The 27789-nt window shown below is 43.5% G+C and overlaps 2 protein-coding genes across 17 annotated transcripts in view; one reads left to right on the top strand and one right to left on the bottom strand.

The window, feature by feature from the left end:
• The window catches only part of PUM2 (pumilio RNA binding family member 2), a 106193-nt gene extending 103349 nt beyond the window's left edge, over positions 1 to 2844 (bottom strand). For 2 of the 16 annotated variants that reach the window (XM_043542208.1, XM_037894002.2), the window contains exon 1: positions 2565 to 2745. Coding sequence is in view for 1 of the 16 variants with exons in the window: in XM_043542212.1 (XP_043398147.1) it covers positions 2701 to 2708 (8 nt within the window). In the remaining 15 variants the exon portion in view is untranslated. Of the gene's footprint in view, positions 1 to 2564 lie in introns of all 16 variants that reach the window. The other 14 variants (XM_043542207.1, XM_043542209.1, XM_043542214.1 and 11 more) reach the window with 12 other exon arrangements.
• A 16415-nt stretch (positions 2845 to 19259) lies between these two features.
• Positions 19260 to 27789, top strand: part of LOC102930459 (b(0,+)-type amino acid transporter 1-like) — a 28067-nt gene continuing 19537 nt past the window's right edge. Inside the window, exon 1 of the mRNA XM_007070001.3 lies at positions 19260 to 20003. Within this exon, the coding sequence (XP_007070063.2) occupies positions 19260 to 20003 (744 nt within the window). The remainder of the gene's footprint in view (positions 20004 to 27789) is intronic.

Here is a 27789-nt window from a genome sequence, read left to right as displayed (position 1 = left end):
TTATTAGTACACACATACATGCACACCTAGACAAGGGGAAAACTGGACAAGAGTGAAACAGGAAAAATGCTACTAAGTTAGTTTGAAAAACCTGGGAATGAGTCTAACTCCCTGCTAATGCTGTCCCACAATATGTACAGAATCTCTCACACACAACTAAACAAATGGGAATGAAGTTACTTATTGTTTAATATACTACAATCGGGCAATAAACACCAATCTTAAATATATATTGCAACCCTACATTAAAACTGATTTTTCCCCTAGGACAAGGAAAAATGATCTTTTCTCTCTACCAATGAAAATGTATTAGCTATAATAGATTTCACTGCAGCTACCATTTACGGAAAGTCAATTGCACTCTTCCTGGTCAAACCCCTTCAAAGTTTTGCACTACTGATAAACATCATAATGGATAACTATCTCTCACTTTTGATTACTGTAATTGCCTAGCCACCATTCTATTGCTTCCCTCCCCGCAAAAAAACAGAAAGAAAAATGATAAAGATTAAAATAGCACGTGTATACACATACATGATATTCATGCAATAAATTGAAGAACCATGCGATAAAGCTGCATTTATCAAGCACCTCCTTACCTGCATTTGCCCATTAGGTCTATCTCCTCTGGGACTACCTCTAACTTTCCAAACCTTTGAGCATCTTCAAGCAGCTGCCAGATGCTTTGTTTAAAAAACAAAACAAATAAAAACTGCCACAAAATTCAATCTTCCCCAATTCTAATTTCCTCACCACCTTCCCCTACCAAAAAAATATTTACAATGGTACAATATTTAGTCACGGACCAATGAAAGGTTGAAGATCCAACACCTCTTTATACCATTGCAAAAATGAGATCCAGCTTTCCAACAATATGCACAATACCTGTTTCTAAACCAACGAAGATCCTGAAGTATATAGACATTAAAACCCTCCAGACATCAAAATTAGCAGCACTATATGTGTGTGCATGTGTGTATATATATAGATAGATAGATAGGCAGGCATTTTAGGTATATTTACAGATTTCAAGAATGTATTTGTTTTCATTTTCCTCTCCCTCCAACGCCTACATAGTTTGAATCATGATAATTAAAAGGAGCCAGACTATTCAGTTGTGGGACAAAAAGGACCATGAATAAAATAATTAGGACACACATTTCCAAAAACCATTTCTATTAATATGTAACATATAGAGAAGGTACAAATGTTTGGTATAAAGATTTTATGGGCACTCATTTGCAATGATATATAAAACTCATGAATGCCTTTATCACTTGGTAGTAATGACACACCCCAAACTCACTTGATAAAACCTCTAAACCACACAACCATGTCGAATACGATACTTTTTTAGTGTTTTGACATTGTGCTTGCTTTGTACACAATGCTTAGTACACCAGATGAGTATAAAATGCTCAACATGTATCACTTTACTTTCACAGAATTAAAGACACAGTTTAAAGTGAAGTGCACACAAAACTTCATAGCAAGCCCAAAAATCTCTTGTATGACTATTAAAACATTTTTAAAATTATCTGCAGTAATCAAATAAAAATGTGATCCGCTCTGCATTTAGTTGTATTGTGACAATGGTTATATTTTGCAATAATGTTTTCTCTGATTTTGTGTGCGCAGATAGAGATATATTAAAGAAAAAATAAAATCCAACATTTAATTGTGTGGCATCAACTATAAAATGTGCATTTAGTATTCCTACCTACTCTCATGGCTCTACAAAAAAAAAAAAGAGAGACTTAGATATCCTTAGTAACCAGGTGAAATATAATAACCTGTAATACACAGGAGATCAGCCTAAATGATCTAAGGGTCTGGCCTTAAACTCAATGAAAGCAATGAAAAACCCTTGTTCACATTTCCACAACGTTTCCTGTGTCTTGATCTCAGTTGTGCCCTTCAGCGAGAATTGCTCTCCCAATTCCTTGCCACCCTTCCCCTCCCCACCACAGATCTGTTTTTCAGGGATGAATTCATCTCTTTCATCTAAATCCCATCACATCCCTCGGCGTAAACTCCTCACCAAGTCTTTCCTCCCTCCTCACCCAAAGCGTAGTAAGCTCCCTCACCAAACGGGTGCGTGCTGTTAGCATTCTTAAGGTGCTTTAAGGGTCACACGGAAGTCCCCACCCCACAACACTCTCCCAACCACAACATACACTTCCCCTCCTTCTCCCAAACTGTCCCTCCCCCCCCTCCCGAGCCCCCGGCCACACACCCCTTCCTTCCTACACCCTCCTTCCCCCAGGCTGCCCCTCCCCCATACACACCCCTTTCCCCCAGGCTGCCCCTCCCCCATACGCACCCTCGCTTCGTTCCCCCCACCCCTCCGCTCCCTCCCCACGCCTTTGTGCTGCTCCCTACAGGGCCCAAGCTGAGCGGCACAAAGGCAGAGGAGAGGGCAGCCACCATCGACCAGGCCCCGACCAGCCGGGTTACCAGCCACAACATGGCCCCCGAGGCCCGAGACAAAAGGGGGCTCCGTCCGCCCCCCCGCCACCGCCGCCGCCGCCGCCTCCGCTAGCCCGGCCCCAGGAGATACTCACGGGCTGGCTGGCGGCGCTGCTCCCTGCAACGGAGCCGGACAGGGCCCTGGAACACCCCTGTCCCCGCCGCCCGCCCCCACCTCCGGGTCTCTCCTTCCTCCCCTCCCCCCCACCACCTCAGCCGCCAGAGACTCACAACAACATGGCGAGAGAGACCCACACACACTCAGAGCAGCAACCCCCACTGCGCAGGCGCGCTGTGGCCGGGGCGGAGGAGGGGCGAGCAGCAGGAACCCGCGAGTCCCTTCCGCCGCGCGCCAATCACCGGCGTTGGCGCGGCGTCTGCGCGCGCTTTGATGTGCCCTCCCAGCGGCCCCGCGCGAGGGGAGGGGAAGAGAGGAGGTCGCCGCGGTAGCGGCGTTCCAAATGCGGAACTCCGGGCACCTCATTGTTCCATCCTTCTGCACAGCGTGCGATGGGACGATGCTTTAGGGCCTGATCCAGCTCCCGCTGGAGTCCACGGGTAGTGATGTAAGTAGCTATTGAAAGAAAGACGTTAATTACAGTAATAATAATGAAAACCCCCACCTCACCAAACAAGAGTAGGCTGTGCTAGAGGGGTGAATCCCTGTCATGCAACTGGCGTAGAGGTTAAGCCAGCTTTGATAGGCCAGTCCTCAAATAATTTTGAAATTATGGTTTAATGAAAAAAATTGATTTCACCTCACCACCAGTTCTTTGTCTCAAGCAGCATGGCACACACAGATGTGTTTCATATATCAAATCAACCATTAACCCAAACATCAGTAAACAGAACTGATATTTACAATATTTTTTTCCCATACACATTGAACAAGTATGTATTTTCAGTCTAAAAATAACTACTTTTAGAAAAAAAAAAGGAACAAACAATGAGTACAGCCTCCAGGAAAGAATAAAATGTGTGCCTATTCTATAATCGGCTGCAGAAAACCGGGAGGGTTCTTGGAAATTTAAAGATGCAATATATAGAAAAAACCCTCACTTTTATAGCAACACACACAGCATTTTACAAAATCTAATAAAAAACAGAAGTTCCAACCCCTGACAAAGCTGAAACCTGTTTAAGCACTGAAAACATATTGATAGTCCAGTGTTGGATGTCAACACATCCACTCTTTCAACTATTACTCACGTGACTACCAGTGGCCCTAAATCCCAGTCCAAATGTCACATTATTACTGATGCCAAGTGCTGTAAAGCCAGTTTAACCAGCTACATGGGGATTTCCCCAGCTGAGGGGGATTTCCCAGGTGGCATATGTAATGGGACTGTTGCCCCCTTACTAACATTCAGTGGGGGTGTTTTGGTTGGCTAGCTCCCAGTACTAAAAGGGGAAGGGTCTATGGGAAATCAGGACCCTGAGACTGATAGTCCCCAGGAACAATGGGGAGAGGCCAATGCTCCAGGTCAGCCTGAATGACAGGGCAGGGAGGCTAATCAGGGAGTCAGGAGGTCCTGTCCTCCATATGAGCTGGATTTGCCTGGGTCAGACAGAGTGGGGCCGAGCTAAGGAGAAAGCAGGGGCCCAAGCTAAGTTGGGGAGCAGAGCTGTGCCAGATCCAGAAGGACCAGAAAAGCAGCCTAGAGAGAGCAGACCTGTCCTGGGAGCAGAGCTGTAGCAACCAGAGGCAGAGGGGCCAAAGAAGCAGCCCAGGGAGCTGGAGGCAGAGCAGCAGCAGCAGTGCTGAGACAGAGTGGTGGAGCTGGGGCTGGAGCAGTCCTGACCTGGGTGCGGTGAGCAGCTGGGGAGAGCGAGGGGGACCCTGGGCAGCAGGCCCAGCAGAGGGAGACGCCTCAGCCAAGAGGCTCTGCAGGTCAGGCTTGGATTGTAACACCGACAGGGCGGGGGCGACACTGGGAAGAAGGGTCCTACCACTTAGAGCCTGAGAGCGTGTGGCCACCACCAGAGCAAGTGTCCAGCCCACAGCATCCCTACAGCACAGCCAGGGCCGGAGAAGGAGGCCTGTGACTTACAAGAAACAGACTGTGAACTGCCCTGACATTCCAGAGACACTGTTTGTGATGTTCCCTGCCACAGAGCGGGTTGATGTGTTTCCTTTAACCTTTCCCACTTTTCCTTATTCTTTTTAAAATTAATTGTTGATTAAATAACTTGCATTTGCTTTAAATTGTATGTAATGGTCAGTGGGTCAGAGAAGTGCCCAGTGCAGAGAGAGTACCCCGGAGTGGGGACACCCTAGCCCCTGTCCTAGGTGACCACAGCAGGGTTGGGTGTGGAGCCCCCCAGGAATCCTGGGCCCAGCCTTGCTGGGGTTACGAGGACTCTGCCAGATAGGAGAGTGGAAGGGGAACCCTCAGGGGCAGGGAGACCACTGGGTAAAAGGAATTGGAAGAGAGGACTCAGATCCTTTCGCTAGCCCACTTCACGGGGGTAGTGCAGAAGCCAGGAAAGTTCCCCACAATAGCGGGACTATTCCCCCGCTTACACATAAAACCAATGCAGTGGTTCCCAAGGCACTACCCTCAGAGCAGGGAGGCCTAGCTAGGGGAAAGATAGCATGGTAGAAGCACAACTACACTCTAGCCATTCCCAGGACACAAAACAGCCCTTGGCAAACATAGGCATAACATGCATAAGTTACAGGCCCTTCTCAGATTTTGAGAGGATTTGGGAACTTTGACTGACGTACAGCACCTCTGAAAAATCAGGCCCTCAGCATCTCAAATTGAGCATCTAAAATTAGTGATCACTTAAAAAATATTCTGCTAACCTTTCCTTCACTTTCTTCATTTGTAAGATGGGGACAGTACCACTTTCCTACTGCACAATAGTGTTTGTGAGGATTATCTAATGCTTGTAAAATGCTTTGAAGTGCTACATGCCTGTAAGTGCTAAGTATTTTTTGATCAGCATAAGCTTCAGAAATATATGTGATCTCTACCTGGTCTGACTGGTCCTTTGTATTAGAGGATGAAAAATAAACACGTAAAGAGAAGAAAAATGTATAAATGCAATCAATTAACAAATTTGTTTGAAAAATAAAACTCTGGCAATTAAAATAAAGTAGGAACTAATTATCACATTAAGAGTAGCATTCAAACTTTTGGCTCACGCTACCAAAAAAAAAAACCCACTCTTGGTTTTGTGCTGAAGAGAAATTAAAAGTACTTATTAATAGTTTAATTTGATATTAATCCATTTTGAGCTTCTTAATAAAAATGCTAGGATATAAATGTTAAGGCATTAATAATTGATAATGATTTCCCAAGCACTCTCCAGGGGTTTCTTATGAATCACACATCAACCTGGTTTTACTTTATTTGGTCTTCTCACTGAGTATCAGCATCATCAACAAGATACATAGCTGTAGGAATAGAGTCAATTAGTATTCCATATGTTGGACCTGCAGCTGAATGCAACATATAACAGGTACTACATAAATGGTGCCTGTTTATCATTATTATCGTGGTGGGTGTGGCTGTGTGTTAACCTGGGCATCCTCAACTCAGACCTCTCTAGGTCATCACATTCAGGCTATGTCCAAATCTTGCAGATTCTTTCTGCATAGCATCTCTACAATACCACCTTTCCTATCCATTCACACAGCTAAAACTCTCCTCCAAGCTTTCATTGTCTTGATTACTACAACATCCTTCTCTCTGCCCTTAAAAAATGCAACCCTGTTCCGCTCGTATCCATTCAGAATGCTGCAGAAAAGATCATTTTCATAGCCTTTCACTTAGACCAAATCACCCCTCTCTTTATATCCTTTCTCTCACTCCCTCTTGTCTCCTGCATCAATTACCTGTCTTCACTTTCCCTTCACAGCCTATCCCTACCCTACCGATAATTTCTCATCCACTATCAAAAGGGCTTCCAATTGGCTCTTGATACCAGCCTCCATTGCCCACTTGTTAAATTTTCAAAGAAGCATATTCGTGTTTTCTCCCATTCTACCCCTCACACTTGGAAGGAGCTCCCCATAAACATCTGCAAAACTAATGTATTAATCTCTCCTTAAAACTCTCTTTTGCCATGATGCCCATAAAAAACATGACAATGGTTAAGCTGCTGGTGTGCTGAGACCACAGACTATCATGAGGATCAATATTGTCTCACTGTTTCCTTGTGCTTCTCCATCTGTGTATCTGTATCTATCTATCATCTCTTGTCTTATTCTTAGATTGTAAGCTCCTTCAAGCAGGAACTGTCTTTGTTCTGTGTTTGTACAGTGCGGATCACAAAGGAGTCCTGGTCCATGACTAGAGCTCCTAGGCACACTGCTAAAATAATACAAATAAAATAAGGTAATAATAGTAATAATAATAGGGGCTGGGTTACACCTTTTTGTTATGTGTGAGGTGTAACCACCGCCCTTCATGTTAGGCAACCTCTCTCCTAAAACACAGGCATATGTGAGTCCACTCAGGAATTTGAACCATGTGGGCAGAGGAGTTTTGGCTGGGCATTGTTTGGGTAAGGGCATGCGTGGGTGTGGATGAGAATCAGGAGAGAGATAGAACAGAAAGAGTCACAGCCTGAACAAGCAGCTGGCAGCACAGCCCTGAGAAAAGCCTAGAGAGAAAGCTGAAAGAAGTTTGGGTTTGTGAGCAAAGAAAATATCTCTTCTTATTTTAGTTCCTTCTGTCTGTGTTCAGAGAAACAGAACTTTGTACATTCTTTGTAAATAAACAAGATTGCATCAAAAGGTACTAGACTCCATCATCAGTTTCTCCTCCTCACTGGAAGAATCTACAAGACTCCAAATTTTTGCTAGTGGCTTGGGTCAAAAGGGATAACAATGACAATGTTTATATTTAGAACCCATAGAAGAGTCACAACTAAATGACAATGCTTTCATAGTAGCCATGTGTTAGATTGATAATACTTAACTTTTTTATAAATATACAGGCTGCTGTAAGGTTTAATTAGTTGGCCATTGCCCCCTAAACATTATTTCTGCTTTTGAAGTAGGCAGGATAACACTGTTCTGCAAAGGTTTTAAGTGAAAGATCAATGTGTCAAGTATACAGCCCTAACCTAAACATTGTCACCAATGACGTTACCACAAATAAATATCCTATAATAAATACCATAGCAGGTCTAGGTTACAGACTGAACCAGGAACACTGATTTCCCCAGTTGGCCAACTTTTGTTCCTGAGTCACTCAGTTCCCCTTAATAGCCTGTGATATAAATAGATCTACATAATAAACATACCTCAGCATCACAACAGTCAGAGACGGCTATTCATTGTAATAGAGTGTGAGTAACTAATGACATCGTTTTGTGTATGCTTGGCCTCAGATGATTCCACCTTATTCACAGTTGAGCAAGTATAATCTTGTCTTTTTTTAGATAATAGATGTCTCAATAGGACTATAATTTTCTCTGATTCAGACAGGGCCTGTGCAAGGAGGTTTGGTGCCTTAGGCGAAACTTCCACCTTGCGCCGCCCCTCCTGCCCTGCGGCAGCTCCCTGCCGCTGCCCTCTCCTCTCGGCCCGGGGAGCCCCCCTGCTGCAGCTCCCCGCTGCCGCCCCCTCCCCTCAGCCCGGGTAGCCCCGCCTTGCGGCAGCTCCCCACCATCCCCTCAGCCCAGGGAGCTGCATGCAGCAGCGCCCCGCCCCAGCTCACCTCTGCTCTGCCTCCTCCCCGAGCACGCCGCTTCTGCTGTTTGGCGCACAAGCCTGGGAGGGAGAGAAGCAGAGCGGGGCGGTGCTCAGGGGAGGAGGCGGAGCAGAGGTGAGCTGGGGCGGGGAGCGGTTCCCCTGTGCGCCCCCACCCCGTTACTTGCTGCAGGCGGCCCCCTGCGCGCCGTCCCCCCCCCCCGCTACTTGCTGCAGGCGGCCCTCCCCGCGCCCCCCTGCCCCAGCTTACCTCCGCTCCACCGCCGCCCCCAACCACTTGGCGCTCCACCGCCTAGTGGTTTGCACCGGCCCTGGATTCAGTTAGTGAACTGTTAATGCGTAGCTCTTCAAGATGAGGGTACACCATAGTTTATGCAATCAAAATCACGTAGTGCACCTAGTACACAGTACAGCTGAAGCTGTAAATAAGATTAGTTTCAATTTGATTCCTGTGCATACTGGATAAAAAAAAAATAAGTATATAAGTATTCTAATTTTAGTCCCTATTAAAAGGCACTGGAAGTTCAAAGAAATAGCCTAGGTAATGAATATAACCATTTTGATAATAAGAGCATTTGTCCCTGCCATCAATGTATTGTTTTGCAACCTACTCTTTACTAACTGATAGAGGTGATGAAAGAGGGAAAATACTCAAGTGTGTCAATCTGCTTGGGGGCATACAAACCAGATGAAAGCTTTGCTCCCTTTTCCAAGAAGCTTACAATTGAAGGCTCTGATCCTGCAAAGACTTATGCGGTGCTTAACTGTATGCATGTGAGTAATCCCATTGACTTCAATAAGGCCTGGTCTACACTACTGCGTTAGGTCGACATATGCCACGTTGGTCGAATTTAAAAGATGAGTGTCTACCCTACCGAGCCCTTTCTGCTGACCTAAAGGGCTTCTAAAATCGACGCCAGTACTCCACCTTGGCGAGAGATGTACCACTAGAGTCGAACTTCCCGGGTCGAATTAGGGGTAGTGTAGACACAATGCTGTGTAATTCGATGGGATTGGTCTCTGGGAGGTGTCCCAGAGTGCTCCAATGTGACTGCTCTGGACAGCACTTTCACCTCCACTGCACTTCAGTCAGGTACACAGGAAAAGCCCCGGGAGCGGCTGAATTTCATTTCCTGTTTGATCAGCGTGGAGAGCTCACCAGCACAGCTGACCATGCCTGCCCAGGGCCGCAAAGGCGCTCCAGCATGCAGCATACAGGAGACACTGGATCTGATTGCTGTGTGGGGAGAAGAGTCTGTGCAGGCAGAACTCTGAACCAGCAGAAGAAATGCTGACATCTATGGCAAAATCGCACAGGGCATGTGGGGACAGAGGCTACACCAGACACAGACAGCAGTTCCACATGAAAATAAAGGAGCTCAGGCAAGCATACCAGAAGATAAGGGAGGCGAACAGTTGCTCTGGTTCTGAGCCACAGATATTCTGCTTCTATGAGCAGCTGCATGCGATTCTAGGCAGGGACTCCACCAGTACCCCAACCAAGTTCCATATCCTCCTCTCCCAGACATCCTAGAAAAGAATGCAGGGCAGGGTGGAGGAAGCTCCGTTATCCCTTGAACTCAACTCCAGCAGATGGTTCATCAAGCAGAATCCTCTCAGTCCTACAGCTTTGATTGCTAGACAGTGCAATTGTAATAAGGTATGAGTCCTTGCCCCCCCCCCCCATGTTATCAGGCCCTTAGACCCAGATTATCTTTGCTATTCATTGCTGTCTCTGTTCAGTGTTTGTTAGCATAATAAAAATTCATGGATTGAGGACAAGAGGCTCTTTATTCACTGTGCATACTGTGGTTAGTGGGGGTTTAGTTTACAGGGCAGTACCTGCAAAAAAGGGGGCAACTTTGGTAAGGAACAACACACAGAACTGTCACATCAGTGTTGGGTCACTCATGAAATTGGTTTTCAAAGCCTCTCGGAGACGCAGTGTGCCTCGATGTGCTCTTCTTATTGCCCTGGTGTCTGGCTGCTCATAATTGGCAGCCAGGCGATCTGCCTCAATCCCTCACCCTGCTAGAAACTTTCCCCCCTTACTTTCACAGATATTATGGAGCACACAGCAAGCAGGAACAACAATGGGAATATTGCTTTCATTGAGTTCTAACCTAGTGACTAAATTGCGCCAGCGCCCCTTTAAACGTCCAAAGGCACATTCTACCACCATTCTGCATTTGCTCAGCCTATGGTTGAACTGCTCCTTACTGCTGTCCAGGCTGCCTGTGTATGGCTTCGTGAGCCATGGGAGCAAGGAGTAGGCTGGGTTCCCAAGGATAACTATTGGCATTTCAACATCACCAATGGTAATTTTCCAGTCTGGGAAGTAAGTTCCTTCTTGCAGCCTTCTGAAGAGACTGAAATTCCTAAAGATGCATGCATAAAATCATCCCACATTGATATCAGTGAAATGGCCCTTGTGATCCACTAGCGCTCGCAACACCATTGAGAAGTACCTCTTGCGGTTTATGTACTCTTTGGCAAGGTGGTCTGGTGCCAAGATAGGGATGTGCGTTCTATCGCCCCACCACAATTAGGGAACCCCATCACAGCAAAGCCATCCTCTATGTCCTGCATGTTTCCCAGAGTCATTACCCTTTTTAGCAGAAGTGAATTGATTGCCCTGGCTACTTGCATCACAGCAGCTCCCACAGTAGATTTACCAACTCAAAAGTGATTCCCAACTGACTGGTAGCAATCTGGCGTTGCAAGCTTCCACAGGGCTATCACCACTGGCTTCTCAATTATCAGAGGAGGTCTCATTTTGGTATGAGGCCAATACCATCAAATTGTGTCTGTGCTACCCAAATTCCACGCAGCAAGGTCGATTTTAGTGCTACTCCCCTCGCCGGGGAGGAGTACAGAAGTCGATTTTAAGAGCCGTTTAGGTCGCTGGAACGGGGTTGGTCGTGTAGACGCATTCATTTTAAAATCGACCTAATACGGCTAAATTCAACCTAAGCCTGTAGTGTAGACCAGGGCTAAAAAAAAAAAAAAAAAAAAGACATCTCTTCTTATATCCTGGATGAGGCTAAGATCCGCCTACTAGCTCATTGCTAGATGTCCTGATGAGTTAGGATAGTGGGAATTAGTGTTGGTATCAATTATCATGAGAATGGAAATGGGAACCTCTCTCTAGGCACTAGAAAAGGCTATTTAGATACCAGCTAATGAATCTTAGTTACTTAGATCCTGAGCCACAACATAAATAGCCTGTTTTCATTTGAGATTAGAACCCAAAACTCAATGCTAAATGCCTCTGAAATCTCAACATTTCAGCTTATTTGTATGGACTTCACAATGTTTCCACCCAACCCCATAAACTGGCCCAAGTTTCTTAGAAAGCGGTCACAATCCTCAGTGAAAATGGCATGAATCAAACCCCCCACCCCAACAAAAGATCAATATATCAGATCTTTGGGGCAGAGGCTGTCGTTTCAATAAGTGTCCAGCAGGTAGGATACTAATTTTTGATTGATATCCGGAGGTGCTATTGTAAATAAAGTATACATATTACACAGGCATATCCTGCCTCCAGTGGAACTATTTCTATTTAGCTTTGTTTTATTTTCTGTTTTCAGTGTGTCCTGCAGGTTTATGTTTCTTAGTTTTTACCTTAAGTTTTAACATTTTTAAAAATGTTAAATGTAAATTTAAATTTTCAGCAGTTTTCAAACCCATAAAAACAGCAAAAGGAAGTTTAGAACAATACTGAAGAGCTACGGGACAATTGTTTTGCTGTTTATAAGCCAGCAGATGGCAACAGCAAGTTGGATCTCAGAGAGTTTGAAAAGTCGAAGACAAAAACAAATATCAGTGAGCATAGGTGCTGGAACTAGAGGTGTTGCTGCACCCCCTGCTTTGAAGTAGTTTACATCATATACCGGGTTTACACTTTGGCTCAAAGGCTCTCAACACCCCCACTATCCAAATTGTTCCAGCACCCCTGCCGGTGAGTTGTTAAGATACTGGATTTATTAAAAAGAAAAGGAGTACTAGTGGCACCTTAGAGACTAACCAATTTATTTGAGCATAAGCTTTCGTGAGCTACAGCTCTCTTCATTGGATGCATTCAGTGGAAAACACAGTGAGGAGATTTATATACACACAGAACATGAAAAAATGGGTGTTATACACACTGTAAGGAGAGTGATCACTTAAGATAAGCTAATGCATCCGATGAATTGAGCTGTAGCTCACGAAAGTTTATGCTCAAATAAATTGGTTAGTCTCTAAGGTGCCACTAGTACTCCTTTTCTTTTTGCGAATACAGACTAACACGGCTGCTACTCTGAAACCTGGATTTATTAAATGCCAGCTCTGCTAAGAGTTTCGCAAGATCCTAGTAATCACAAGAGGAGGAAAAGGGTACTCTGACCTCTTCTGCTCACAAACCTTTTTAGGGAGAACAGTGATGAAACCACTCTTTATATAGCCCATAAAAAAGTTAGTTTTTGGCTAATTATGTGAATAGTGCTTTGGATAATACATCAGACACAAACTTTATGAGCCTGTCTCTCCATTGCTTCATACCCCAAGGAATCATTTAAACCTGGGTGTAGACATGCAAATAAATTAGAATGTTTGCATTTACACTGACTCAGAAAAGGTGTAAATGACTCATCCAGGTGTAAAGAGTAGAGAATCAGCCCCAAAATTCTTATACATTGCTAGATGTCCTGATGAGTTAGGATAGTGGGAATTAGTGTTGGTATCAATTATCATGAGAATGGAAATGGGAACCTCTCTCTAGGCACTAGAAAAGGCTATTTAGATACCAGCTAATGAATCTTAGTTACTTAGACCCTGAGCCACAAGGTACTTAGGTGCCTACATCTGGCAGCTGCAGCAGTGGCAGCAGGAGGTAGTGCCCACTACATAACTTTTAGCCAAGTGGTTAGAGCACTCACCTGGGATGAGGGAGACCCAGATTCAATTCCCCCCCATGTCTGAGGGGGAGAAGGGATTTGAACAGATTCTTATACCAGTGTGCTAATTACTGAGCTACAGGATATTCTGATGTGGGGCTCCCTCAGTCTCACCTGTTGAAGCTGTTCCTCTTCTTAAAAATAAAGAGCAGATGGAGGAGGGAGACTGGAATCTGTGTCTCCCACCTCCTAGCTTGGTGTCTTAACCATGAGGCTACAGAGCAGTTTCCCTGCCTTACTCTCTGTCCCAAATGGGGGATACAGGGTCCAGCCCCCTTGCTCCAATCACTTGTTCGTTATTTATCCACAGTGGAACAGCTTCAGCAGGAGAGGCGGAGGGGGCCACATCAGACTATCCCATAGCTCAGTAATTACAGCACTCACCTGAGAGGTGAGAGACCTCTGTTCCAATCCTTTCTTCCCCCTCAGGGTATGTCTACACTACGAAATTAGGTCAATTTTATAGAAGTCGATTTTTAGAAATCGATTTTATGCAGTCGATTGCGTATGTCCTTACTAAGTGCATTAAGTCGGCGGAGTGTGTTCTCACTACCGTGGCTAGCATCGACTTACGGAATGGTGCACTGAAGGTAGCTATCCCACAGTTCCCGCAGATGCCTAACACATTCCTGTAAGAAACTATGTAGGTGTCTAAGCTGTGGGACTCCAGGAGAGGGGTTTCAGTTCACGGATTGCTAAGCAGATAGGTGCCTATCTCCATGAAAGGGGTGCAGTTTAGGACACACCCCTGTTATCAGCATCTCCCATTGGCTATTTTAGACAGCTCCATAAGTAGCATGCTGACTTTTGTGAATTACATTCTAAGGCTCCCCACTCACTGTATAGGGAGCCTTGGTACCTAACTCAGATGTGTGTATCACAGCTATGCCTGTGATTTTCTAGGTGTCTCAATGCTCAGCATTGCAATACCTAAGTTCCTTTTATGGATCCCAGCCTTAGAGCTCCTACAGAAACTTCATTATCTGGCTCAAATTTAAAAAATGTTTTTTTTTTAAATTCAGTCTGTCATATGGGGAGTAAAAAATAATTAAAAAACATGGACATAACATCTTTTTCAATCTTTTCTAAGTTATTTAAAGAGAAAAAAGGGTTTTAATTTAACCACATTTAAGTCTCCTGTGCAAATGAGGAGATGAGAAGTTAGCGCTTTAAAACAAGTGACAAGGCTGTCTCTCCACTTAAAACTTCAGAGATAATTATCTGAATGCCTTAGAAGAGCTACTGAATGCGTGCAGTCAAATGTTGTATCAATACCTGAAGAAAATGAAGTGACTGCACACATTCAGTAATTGTTTTATATATATACTTCTATCAATACTTCTTAATTATTTATAGTGCATCATCACTATAGCATAGGCACTGAAAATAATAATTAGCATTACTAGACTGCCTTTCTTCTAAGGTTCTCCAAGCACTTCACAAACATTAATAAATTCATTCAAAACACATCCTTGTGCCACAAGATTTGTCTACAGTTTTATTCTTTGAAAGCAAACCTTTAGTAAGAAGAGCAAAAGATTACCTGTTGCAAATCATGTAGCCATTCATTCTTGTTAGAGCTGCAGTTCGTTCACCTATGAGGCTTTATGGCAGCTTTTGGTATTGTAGAAAGAACACTCGGCATGTATTAATTTCCTGCTTGAGAAATACTAGTAAATTGGGTATATGGGGAACATCAGTTGTATTTTTTTTATTGAGAAACTTCCTTACAGCTTTGTGATCCTCTACCTTTCTGCTTGAAAGATAACCTACAAAGGAAAATAAATGAGTTTGTGCTCTTTTCTGTGGTAATAAAAGCCCTAAAAGGTTTCCCAATCCACCTTCACAAAAGATTTTGTACTGCTTGCTTTTTAAACTTGAAATTCAGGTTTTGTATACCATGTATTACTTGGAAGACTGTGGATAACTGCTAAACTAGGAGCATGATGATGCTATCACAAATTAAAAGAAAGTGAAATCTGAGTAATTGAGAAGGGAAGGGATTTTTTTGCTTTTCACTGATGTTAACACTTATTTAAATCAAATGCTTGAGGAGGAAAGATCTTTGTTAAAAATTCTATTCTATTTATATTAAGTGCTGAGAAAACTCCTGCTCCTGTTTTCTGGTGCTCCAAGTAGACTTCCAGCAAAAACAGGAAAGACTGAAATTCATGATATTCCTATGGTAAATAAACAAGCAGAACACTGTATTTTTTCAAAAGCTTTTAGATCTTCTTTATACTTCTTAAAAGCAAAAATAGGAGGCAACTCTAATGTATTTTCCTATGAAAGATTCCTATGAAAGATTCCTCAAACACATTTCAAACAGAGATGCACTTAGCTATCAGAAGCAAATTCTGATGGTCAATTCAGGGGGTCAGGAACAACTGAACTGGGTCTGGAATAACTGATTTTTCAGTTTGGTGGCAGTTCCAAAAAATCAGGTCAGGGGGAATTGGTTGGGGTCAAACTGCATCTGAAATTTTTCAAAATTTTCAGTGAACCAGGAAAGTTAATTTACTGTCTGTTCCTGAATGGGGAATTTGAACCTGGGTTTTCTAATCCAAATGGGTTAGGGATGAGGATATAGCACCACCTCCTTGTCTGGCTGAAATTATTCATGTCAAATTCCTGAATAGTTTTAATTCAACTGAAACTGCATTTTTCATCAGATAAATTATTCATTTGAAAAATGTTGCTCAGCTCTAGTCTGGAATACAGTGGGGAGGTAAAGAGTGTGAATAACTACTTTCTCCTGAATTTGGAATGATTTATTTGGATGGAATTCAAATCCATGTGTATGGTTAGCAGCTGACCATTTTTTTTTCTTTATATTGTTTACAAGAAAGAGTTGGCGGATTATAGTATTGTTCGAGAGAAAGGAACAAAAATAAATGCTCTGTGAATATGTTTGCATTGCCTCCCCCCGCCCGCTTAGATACATGGATACACATACATCTCTATCGTAACCTCGGGGCTTTAATAGTTAAATATTTAGAAGATGAAATATAATTTAATAAAAGTTTTAATTATTGTTTTAAATGTAGCACAGTGCCAGGTATTTGGTGACAGACACTATAATAAAATGTTAAAAAACATAAAATACAGGAATTGTGGTCTATCGGTTAGAGTAAGGAACTGGGAGTCAGAACTCCTGTGGTGGTGTTTTTTGTTTTGTTTTGTTTTGATTCTTGACTTTGCTGCTCACTTATTGTGTGATCTTGGGCAAATACATTTTTACCTCTGTTTATTCACCTGTGCAGTGAATTTTAAATACCTCATAGAGGTGATTTCAGACTTAATTAATATTTGCAAAGTGCTCAGGGATTCTCACTATACATGTTAAATGTATTATTAATAAATAAAATAGGTCCACAAGAGTTTACCATAATCTCACAAGAAACTAATCACTGCAATCATGTAAAAATCTTGAAAATATTTTTTTTTCTCTATTGGGAGTTATTGCTGATAGGCACTTGGAGTGACAAGCTGCTTTTAACTATACTGGTGTGAAACAGGAGTAACACTATTGATTTCATTGAAGTCAGTGGAGTTACTCCTGATTTGCACAAATACAGCTGAGAAAAGAATTTGTCCGTGGTACCTAGACAAATCTGTGGTGCACAATGGCAAGAGGAAGCAAACTGAACACTAAAGATTGCAAGTAGACCAAGGTTTATGTCTGCAAAAAATCATTGGTAAAATGTAGAATGACCCTAGATGTACAACATGCTGACACATTAGAATCTGCTTTTTGTACATTATCTAAAATGCAATCCCAGTTAGTGGTATAATGCAAATGTAGGGCAATAAATACTTATTCTACCTATATAATGGCTATTAATTCAAGGATTGTAATGTCATTCACAAATATTAATAATAATAATTAGCCACTTAGCAGCCTTGCAAGGTCAGGAAGCAGTAATATCTCCATTTGTGAGGAAGGGAGAGACTCAAACTAAAGTAGTCAAATTTAGGAATCTTGGTCAAGTCACTTAACTTCTCTAAGCCAGATCTTTAAAGGTATTCAGGAAGCTAAAGATGCAGATAGGGACCTTGCTGGATTTTCAAAAGTGCCTAAGCACCTAACTCCCATTGGGAGTTGGGCTCCATCAGCATCTTTAGGGGCCTAAATACCTTAAAAGTCTGGTTCTCTGTGCCTCCCTATTCCTATTTGTATAACAAGGATTGTAATATCACACCTACCACTCCCGTATGTTGTGAGACTTAGTCCATCTACCTTAAAGTTAAACATTGTGAGATCCTTAATGGAAGGCACTGTAGAATTGCTGCTTAGTGAGATTATTAGTTGGTGTTTTCAGATGTCCCCAGCCTCCACTGGATTCCCCTGTCTCTTTAAGTTGGACTTGTTGAAAGATGGAGTGTACTTTGTCTTAGTCTTTTCATCTAAAATGTGTGTTCCACAAAGTAGCAGTCTGGATATACATCATAGTGTCTGGCTTCATGTTCCATTAAAATCATTTGTACAAAGAGGCATCTGCCTGGCTGCTGAGAGTTCATTATAATTTTGAGGATGGAGTGACACATTGATGGCTGCTATTTGTTTGTGATTAAAGCTGGTCAAAAAAGGTCAGTGTATTTTGTGAAAAATTTCCCCCCCCAAAAGACACTTTTTTCATTTTGTTCAGTATTTTCCATTTATATATATATATGTTTTCAACAAAAAACTTGGAAAGAAAATGTTTTGAAATTTTCCAAAAGATGTTTTTTTGTTTAAGGGGAGGGGGAATCACTACCTGTGGGAGGGAGTTAAGGTGTGAGTGAAAGTGGGGGTTTCCTCACACAAATTAAATTTTTTTAATTTTTAATTGATAAGATGAATTTTTTTATGAAAATGGAAATTCTTCACAAACATTTCTACTCTGGCTGAAAAGGCATTTTCTGAGGAAAGAACTTGGTAGAAAAATTTCAGCCAACTTTGTGATACTTGTGAATGGGTGGAGTTTGGTTTTCTTTGTGTGTATGAGTGGATGGGGTGTTGGGGAGGTTGATTTTTTTCTGTTTTTCTCTGGTTTGGGGAGCTTGCTGGATTTATTCCTGTTTGTACCATATGTTAAAAGTGTCTAGAGTCTTGGATCGATGCCTTTTTCTATATCATAGACATTGAAATGAATAAGATTAAAAAATGAAAAATTTATATGCCAGACTAGTCCTTACTCAGGTATAATTTCCACTGAAGCCAAGAAATTGAAGCTGCACAATTTGCCTCTTCTGGGAACAAAGCACCAGTGGAAATTAGTAGATGCAAGCAGAATGGCCCCAGAATGCAAGATGAACACAGGCAGGAGCAGCAGCTGCTGTACCTCATATATAAGATTACCAGCTCATGCAGAATGGGGAGGGACACTGGCTACCCCCATCAGAAGGGTGTAAGGAAAAGACAGCTGCCTGCATACACTTTCTCCCTCACCTTGTAAAGCCATTCAAGCAGAGCCAGAATCTGCCCTTAACTGTGGGCATTGTGTCTATGGACCGTCTTTGACAGAACATTCACCTCACTTGCACTGTCTTTGATTTCCAAACTGAAAGCAGTGCTTGTCCAAACAAGATGCAATAACCAGCCTTTTGGGGAAGAAGAGCCTGTTATGGCATGACAATCAAGAGCTCCTTGATATGGCATGACAATCCAAGTCAGAAGCTCCAGCAGCGTGCAGGGTCTACGGTACCAGTTCTGAAAATTGCTTGAACAGTGACTTTGAATCAGCCTCAGAGAATAAAGTGCATATTTGTATGGGAATTTAGCTTGTCTGCAGCTTGTTTTTGGATTGACACAAACTCATAACATGCAAAACTGCAAGCTAATCAGGATTACACAATCCTGCAAGGTGCTGAGCACCTCCTCTGGGGTGTTGAGGGCAGACCATTCCCATTGCCTGCAATGGGAGTAAAAGGGGCTCGGCACCTGAGCCAGGATGAAGCAGGGTAAAGCAGCACTGTGTTATAACACATGATAAGATGGTAATAAAAGGAAAGGAAGGCAACAAAAAAAGGTCTCATATCTCACTATAAATCACTGAATGGACACAGTAACATCTGAAGTAATTTACTTAACTGCTGTAATTATTAACTGTGACCTTAAGGATTGAGACAGTCCTTACTTGAAACACTGAGTCCTGCTTTTTTACACCTTCTCTGAAGCAACATATACTAAGAGCTCCTTTATGCGGGAAAGGAGGACAGCAGACTCTTCTAGTTCGGCTGCAGATCCGAGTGAAGGGATGGGGACTTTAAGGCTGAAGCGAGAGATTGGACTGATTAGCGCTGTGTCGTTAATTGCAGGCACCATGATCGGGTCTGGGATCTTTATGTCTCCAGAATGGGTGCTGTACCATATGGGTAGCCCTGCAGGAAGTCTCATCATCTGGGCTGCTTGTGGTCTGCTGGTCACGTTTGGAGCCCTGTCTTATGCTGAACTTGGGACCATAATTAAAGAGTCAGGGGGGGACTATATTTATATCTTAAGGAATTTTGGCTCTCTTCCTGCTTTTCTTTTTGCATACACTTCCATCATCGTGGTAAGGCCTGCCAGTGTGGCAGGTGTCTCTTTAAGCTTTGCCGAATATGCTGTTGCTCCATTTTACCAAGGATGCTCAACCCCTCAGGTAGTGATCAAGTGTACGGCCGCTGGCTGTATCCTGTTTTTAACCATCATTAATTGTCTCAATGTGAGGCTGGCCACAGCCATTATGAACATATTTACAGCAGCCAAACTGTTAGTTTTGCTGGTCATTGTAATAGGCGGAGTGGTGTTGCTTATCAATGGACACACGCAAAGTTTCCAGGACGCCTTTCAAAACACAACTGCAGGGATTGGGCCAATCGGAGTGGCATTTTATCAGGGACTGTGGTCCTATGATGGATGGAACAACCTGAATTTTGTGACCGAGGAACTTAGGAAGCCTGAAGTGAGTGAATTATACTGATTTTACTTATTTGTTTAATTTTGCTAATAGCACCCTTGAGTTTTTTAAGCTAATGAGAGGGGCAGTACTGTCTAGTGGTTAAAGCACGGAGCCACGCAAGCTGGGCTCTGTCCCTGACCTGTGTGTGATTTTGAGCAAACCATTTAACTTCTCTGTGCCTTATTTTCTCTCTCCATAAACTGGGGATTAAAATAGTGACCAGTCCTTGGTTGAATGGAGCCATGTGAGTGCAGAAGTATACAGAGCATATTTCATACCAGTGCAGCAGCAAACAAGTTTACAGATGTAATAGAAGGAGCACAATTCAACATTAATCTAAATTACAATTAATATCTTACATTACACAGCACTTCTTCCCAAAGAATTTTAAACACTGAAAGGCAGATGCCTTTAGGGTGAAGGGAGACAATCTACGGAAGTATAGCACTCTGTTCCACAGCACAGGTAGCTGAGGTAGGAACAGGAAGAATTTTGGTCAGGTACTCACCACTTGTAATATCTTCAGTAAAAGCCCCTGTGTTTATTATTTGATAGTTCACAGATGTTAAGGCCAGTAGGAACCATTGCAATCATCTAATCTGATTTGCTGCACAACACAGGCCAAAAATCCTCACCATGGTCTCAGTGCAGTTCCCAATGGACAAGTATTCACATCGCAAAAATCCGTAGGACAGTTAGGGCTAATTGTCACCTCTGAACTGTGATCTAAATGTGATCTAACTCTTGGACATGTTGAATGTTCAGCAATAGACACTGATATTTCATCAATTTCAGTGAAATGTTCATGGAATGATGCAACAAAACAGGTGATCTTCAGGACTGGCAGCAAGTAAGCTATCGTTACAATGATCAAGAGTCACGCAACAGATTAAAGTACAATACGTCTTTGTAAATGCATGGTTTAATCATTCACTTGACAACATAATTATAATTTTTTTCTCCGTTAGGAAAGGAGTGCTTTCTGGTGGGAAATGATAGCTTGTAATCTTAAAGAGTAGTGGTTAAACTGATGGCACCCTTGAAAACTCATTATTCAGCCATAATAGGACCCTCAGATACTAACCAATAAATAAATAAGAGACATTTTATGAGCAAATGTTGGGAGGTAGTATGTCTGTTGGGTAGGGCATTGGCCATTGGGTTCAAGAGACCTGGATTCTATTCCTGGCTCTGCTACCGACTCACTGCATAACCGTGGGCAAGTAATTTCACCTCCCTGTGCCCCTGTTTCCCCGCCCACCCTTTGTTGGTCTTGTCTATTTAGATTGTAAATCAATCAGGGCAGGAGCTAGCTATGTGTTCGTATGATGTCTAGCCCAAGGGGACCCTGATCTCAGCTGGGGTGTCTAGGCACTATTGCCATACAAGTAATAATTATAAGTGTAACTGACCCCCATCTTGTCTCAGATAGGCCTGTGCAGTGGAACATGGACATTTGGTGGTGTTGGCACATACAAACATTACACCACAAACTTTGGAGCAAGTATTGTCTGCACAGCTATAAGAGCCATGTGGGTATTTAACAGGCTCCTTCCAAGAATGACAGTCCCTCTGAAAACAAAAGAGATCTTTATTCCCAGGGCAGGGATAGAATGAAAGTCATAAGTTAGTGAGAATGTTACACTAAACAGCAAATGTCATTAGGGTATAACAGAGTTAGCAAATCCTGCACTAGCTACTGGTCACACTAACTCTTTGGTTCAGACCAGTACAAACTGGCATGTGTCTGTGTGGTCCTTTTGGAGGAATCACAGAGGTATTTCCAAAATTGGGCCTATCGGTGGTGCAGATGTGTCTCCTCTTTATTCCTCAGCATACAGTCTCTCTAGCAGGAGTCTTCCCGTGATATAGCCCCTCTCCTGGAGACTTCAATTCTGTACCAGCACCTGCTGCACCCCCGGTCTCTCTCTCTCTCTCACACACACACACACACACACACACACACACACACACACACACACAAAATAAAACAATTCTAAACAAATTAAGCTAATTCTCCTACAGGATGGGAAGGAAGGACGAGATTGATATTGTTATTCATATTTTAAACACTTAATGGTGCCAGATGCTCTGATTGTAGATCTATCTAAATACCTAGATAGATAATGAGTGGGTGTGAGGGCGCTGATGGTACACGCATGGCTGCTCCTGACCAATGGCCTTCCTCTGTTCCCCTCACTTCTACTCCTGATCCCTTCCTCTCCACCCCCTGGCAGTCACAGTTGTAAAGAGAGTTTGTAAGCACATGGTTGGGGAAACAAACATTTATACATGAATGTCCTAGTGGAGGACCTTGGTTATGGACAGTTATAGTGAACGTCTGCATTCAAGGCCTGGTCTTTCAGTTCTTATTCAGGCAAAACGCACTCAAGTCAATAGAATTGTTGCCTGAGTGAGGACCTCAGGACTGAGTCCATTGTGAAGGTAATGTGTGAAAAACATGATTTCACTTTGGCTACATCTACACTTAAGAGTGTATGGGGCTACATGTGCTTATACTGTGTATCCCGTACCCATGATGAGTGTCCCCATATGCCATGGTGGGCACTGGTATATGCTGTGAATGGGCATATATCTGCATCCACACTGCCCCTTTTTGGCATGTGACATTAGTGCTATCCCAGAGTCCTGTGCATCGCACACTCTAGGAGCCACCTTGCTGCGTTGTGCTGGTACTGTACCCCGCCTTCACGCACTTGACAAAGGCAGCTCCCACTCTTCTCTCCCTTCTGCCAAACTGTGTTGGAGGCATGGAACAGGTCCAGGAAGATGTGGTTCTGCTTCTGTTACTGCTTGCAGGACAAATGTTCATGTGTTGCAGTACCGGACAGTGGATGGAATCAGTCCAGAGAGCTGTCAGGGGGCGAAGATGGCTGGCCCAGAGCAGGAATGAAAATCCACTCAGGTCCCATGGAATGGATGGTTTGAATGCTGGGATCATGATGGTATGCCATGAGTAGACCACCACTTCTGGTCCCAGAGAAGTGGCACAGTGTGGTGGGATGACATCATGTTGGAATCCTGGGATGATGACCAGTGCCTCAGAATTTCAGAATGAGGAAGCAGACCTTCATTCAGTTGTGCCAGGAGCTTGGACCAAGCCCCCAGCGCTAGACCACTCGATTTCAGAATCCCATACCAGTGCAGAAACAGATGGCTATTTCCCTGAAAGGGGAATCAGGCAACACCTGGACAGCTATTGGTCAGTTGCCAACCAGTTCAGGGTTGGGAAGTCGACTGTTGGGATGGTGGTTGTACAGATATGCCAGGCTGTCAATGCTGTAATCTACTGATGTGTGGTTGGCATAATGCAAGTCTCTGAAATTATAGCAGGATTTCAGAGGATGGCTTTTCCTAATTGTGTGGGGCCATGGACAGAACACGCAGCCTTCCACCTTTCCCACTAAAAGGGGCCAGTGAGTATGTGAACTGCAAAGGTTACTATTCACTGGTTCTCCAAGGCTTGGTGGACCTCAGGGGTCAGTTCATGAATTTAAACACTGGACACACAGGGAAGGTCCATGATGCCAGGGTGCTCAGGAGATTGGGATTGTACTGCAAGGGAAAGACGCAAATTTATTCTTCCAAAGCAATGTGACTATGTATGGTGCTTCTGTGCTGACATTTATTCTGGGGACTCTGCAGACCCACTCCTACCGTGGCTCATGAAGCCTCACCCCGACATCTCTGACCCAAGAAAAAGAATTAAACTACAGAACAAGTAGCTACAGAATAGTAATAAAGTGCGCTTTTGGGCAATGCCTCCGGACCCATCTGGATGCCAATGTGGCCAACAGGGTTTGGATTATCGTGGTGAACTGTGTTTTGTTTAAAGTATGTGGGGCTCAGTGGGAATACTTCCACAGCCAGCAGGCACAGGACAGAACTGCTTTCCGAAGCCTGTACAGGCAACCCCCACCCATGTGCGCACTGCTCCTCGTTCCTGGAGGGCCAGCAAAATTCACGATGCTGTGAGCTCACAAATAATGTCATAACGAGGAGCCAGACAGTGAACTGGGACTGTGTCGTGGTACACTGTTATGACAATGTAGTACTGCTTGACAAGCACAATAGAGCATTGCCACATACTTCTGTGGCAGGATAGCTTGATTTGTGTTGATCCCCTTCAGTGAATGTTCTAACTGAAAGCAAGACAATTGGGAGAGGACACTCAGGGTTAACACCTGTGGTCATGGTTTTGTACTGTGGAGACTTTTAATACACTTCAGTACCATCACTGAGCAATGTTTTTGTTTCATGTTAACTGCTCTGTTTGGGGTCGGTTTATGGGGAGTGTGATGGGGTATTCACTCCACACGAGCCCGGAAAGGATTAATGTGGCCCAAGAGGGCTTAAGTAACCTTGTAGGCCACACCTGCGGGAGAGTTAGGCTTGATGAGCAAGCACTGATTGAGGATGAAGCCCAGTTGGGCAGGAACAGGCAGGCTGGTATAAGGTCAGGAAGAGAGGGCAGAAGGAGGCAGTGCTGTGGAAGTCTGTGGTTACTCTGGGCTTAGAGAGGGAAAGAAGGAGACTCAGGAGAAGAGTAGAAGCCCTGGGATCCTGGCCCTGAAAGAAGGGTTTAACCAGAAGGGTGGTAGAGCAGAAGCCTGACGGGGGGGAGTAGGAAAAGGCTCAGGAAAATGGCAGCAAGGTTTAGGACGATGCAGACCTTGGCTGCTGATTTGAGGGTGCCTGAACGGGTCCCAGTCCCCCTACCAGTCACTGGGGAAGTGGCACAGTCTAGGCAGTGAATTAGAAGACTGCCTGAGACAGCTGGTATGGAAAGACTTTGACACTCCAGAAGGGGAAAACGATAGTGACTTGGCCAGAGGGCCAAGCCGTGAAGAGGGAGCACTCCAATCCCTGGAGCATGAGAAGGGCTGTATTGTGAATGAGAAATAGGAAAGGGCATCAGACTGGGCAGGGCTATTCCCCAGATGCAGCCACAAGGTGGCGCCCCAGCAATGAATAGAAAATCTGTTACAGGGAGCACTTAAATATTGATACAATAATTTTTAAAAAAAAACCACCCCAGTTCCATAAGGTTTTGGGAAGGACTTAATAAGTTCTTCCTTACAATTCTGCCACAGTATCTCCAAGCTGTCATCAGGAGCTATGCATGCTCCCATGCTATGACTGCTCTCATCGTTGCCAGTGATAACTGTTTGGGGGTGGGGGAGTCGTTAAAGTGCTTGGCATCAGGTATCTTCATTGTTAGTTAACGTTTGTTTCCTTTTTCTGTATTCTCACTTAATTAACAAAGACAAAGACTTTTCCATAAAATTCATGTTGTCTGTTGTGGTACTTTGGACAGCAATGGTTATTTCACTTCATACTTCACTGCTATGAACTCTTTAAAAAACTAGGTAATTCATGGCTGGGGTGAGGTGAGGGAAAAGGCGGTAGGGTAGGGATGGAATTATTCACATTTCCATGGCACTGGTCTCTTACAGAAATCACTCAGTCATGAATCCACTATCTCACCCCAAACCTCCAGGAAGTATCCCAGTGACCATACTTAAGAAGGTACACATGCAAGTGACTTGACCAGTAACTTCCATTAACACAGGGGTCTCAAACTCAGTTTACCTTAGGGCCACTGCCAAATCCTCCCAGCGGGCCAGGAATGTCACTGAAGATGGTGTTCAGAAAAGAAAACATTTATATTGTATTTTTTATTTCGAATTTCTTAGAAATAATAAAACTGTCATACAACTTTATACAATTCTTCGCCTGCCAGAGAGTTTTTAGGGTTTGCCAGACACCTGGCAACGTTTCAATTCTGTCAGTTTGTTGATGTTTGGCCAAAGTGACTGAGCAGCTGAAACCTTCAGGATTTGTGCATCAGATAGTTGTGTTCGGTATATTCATTGTGGAAAAAAGTTTCTCACAAATGTAAGTACTGCCAAACAAGGACATGATTTTTCTGAAGGTTTTGCAAGATTTGGGAAAGATGGTGGTAGCTGTCTGAAGAACTGTGACATCTTCGGTTTCTCTGAATTTAGTCTTTAAAGATGTGTTGCACTGCATATCAATGAGTTCCATTTGTAAATCACATGGTACTGTTTCCTCATCAACAGAAAATGGATTAGCAAACATATCGAAGCTTTCTTTGTGCTTTCTGAGATCTGCAAACCGCTGATCAAATTCTTGCAAAAGCAGGTCAAGCTTAGTAATGTATTCAGAACCACTGAACTGTATTTCAGAGCCGAGCTCTTCCACAAGTGACTTGCATGCTGGGAAATGAGTGAGAGTCCCCTGAGAAATCTGATTTTTCCACAATTTTTGTTTAGTTGTGAATGCTCTCACATTATCATACACTGCTGTCACCAGCTGGCCTGGACCTTGCAGCTTCAGGTGTAGGATATTCAGCGCTTGTGTAATGTCAACAAGGAAAGCAAGATCTGTCATCCATTTGTGATCTTCAAATTGTGGTACAGACATTTAATTTCTTCCATGAATCTTTTCACCTCTGTTTTCAATTAAAAGAATCTCTTTAAAGTAGAACCCTTGCTTAGCCAGCACATCTCAGTGAAGTAGAGCAAGTCACCTTATTTAGAATCATTTTCCTCCAAGAAAGCATAAAACTGTCTGTGCTGCAAGCCCCTTGAGCGAATGTAATTCACACATTTCACAACAATTGACATGACATTTGTCAGATTTCAAAGATTTACTGCACAGTGCTTGTTGGTGAATGATGCAGTGTAACGCTATTGGTTGCTCAGCGTTTTGCTCGGCCATCTTTCTTTGTACTAGTGCTACCAATCTGTTTTTTTGACCAATCATTGCTGGAGCCCCATCAGTGATTAAGGCGGCTAACAAGTGCCATGGCAGACGGCGTTGTTCCAGTGCTTCTGTGAGGCAGTGAAAAATTTCACTGGCCATTGTCCTACCACGCATTGTTGACAAGCTGAGCAGTTCTTCAGTTACTGCAAAGTTTTCATCAACCCCTCTCACAAATATGGCAAGCTGCGCACTGTCAACCAAATCGGTACTCTCATCAATTGCGATTGAATAATATGCTCTGCTACTGTATTTGGAGATAGGCTGATATTGCTGAAAACATCTCTCCTGTCGGGACATACGATCTCACTGACTTTAATAAAGCATTGTTTAATAAATTCACCATCCGTAAATGGCTTCCCACACTTAGCAGTCATTTCACTTATGACATAACTTGCCAAAACTGCTGACTCTGACTCTTTTCTCACTTTCTGAAAAAGCTGCTGCTGCTTCGCGAAGTCTTTTTTCAATTGTAAGATCATCTTCGCTCTCTCTCTCTTCTCCCTGATACTTATCATATTGCTGTGCATGTTTCGTTGTGTAATGTCGTTCGATAGTGTCATCTCTTAAAACAGCAACCTTGTCTTTGCAGATCAGGCATGAGGCAGTCTGTTTGTACTCAAGGACAAAATAATCAACAGTCCACTTATCTTGGAATTGGGGGTGTTCGTCGTCAAGTTTTCCTTTTTTTTTTAGGTTGAGACATCTCTCTGTAAGGCTGTTTACAAGCAAAGTGTGTGTGTGTGTGTGTGAGAGAGAGAGAGAGAGAGTGAGGTGGGTTATTATTATCCCTGTGTGACAGCTAGGGAACTGAGGCCTTGCCCAAGGTCACACAGGACATCACTGGCAGAGGCAGTGCCAGGAATAGAAACCTGGTCTTTCAGGGGCCACCAAACACCTTCACCAACACCATCCTACCACGAGGCAGTTCCTGCTGCAGTTTCCCACACTCCATGCTCTGCTGACAGCAGGACCTTGTGGG

This window comes from Chelonia mydas, chromosome 3, assembly GCF_015237465.2.
Source record: "Chelonia mydas isolate rCheMyd1 chromosome 3, rCheMyd1.pri.v2, whole genome shotgun sequence".
NCBI lineage: Eukaryota > Metazoa > Chordata > Testudines > Cheloniidae > Chelonia > Chelonia mydas.
Note: the sequence above shows the minus strand (reverse complement) of the source record. Positions and strands in the feature narration are given on the sequence as shown.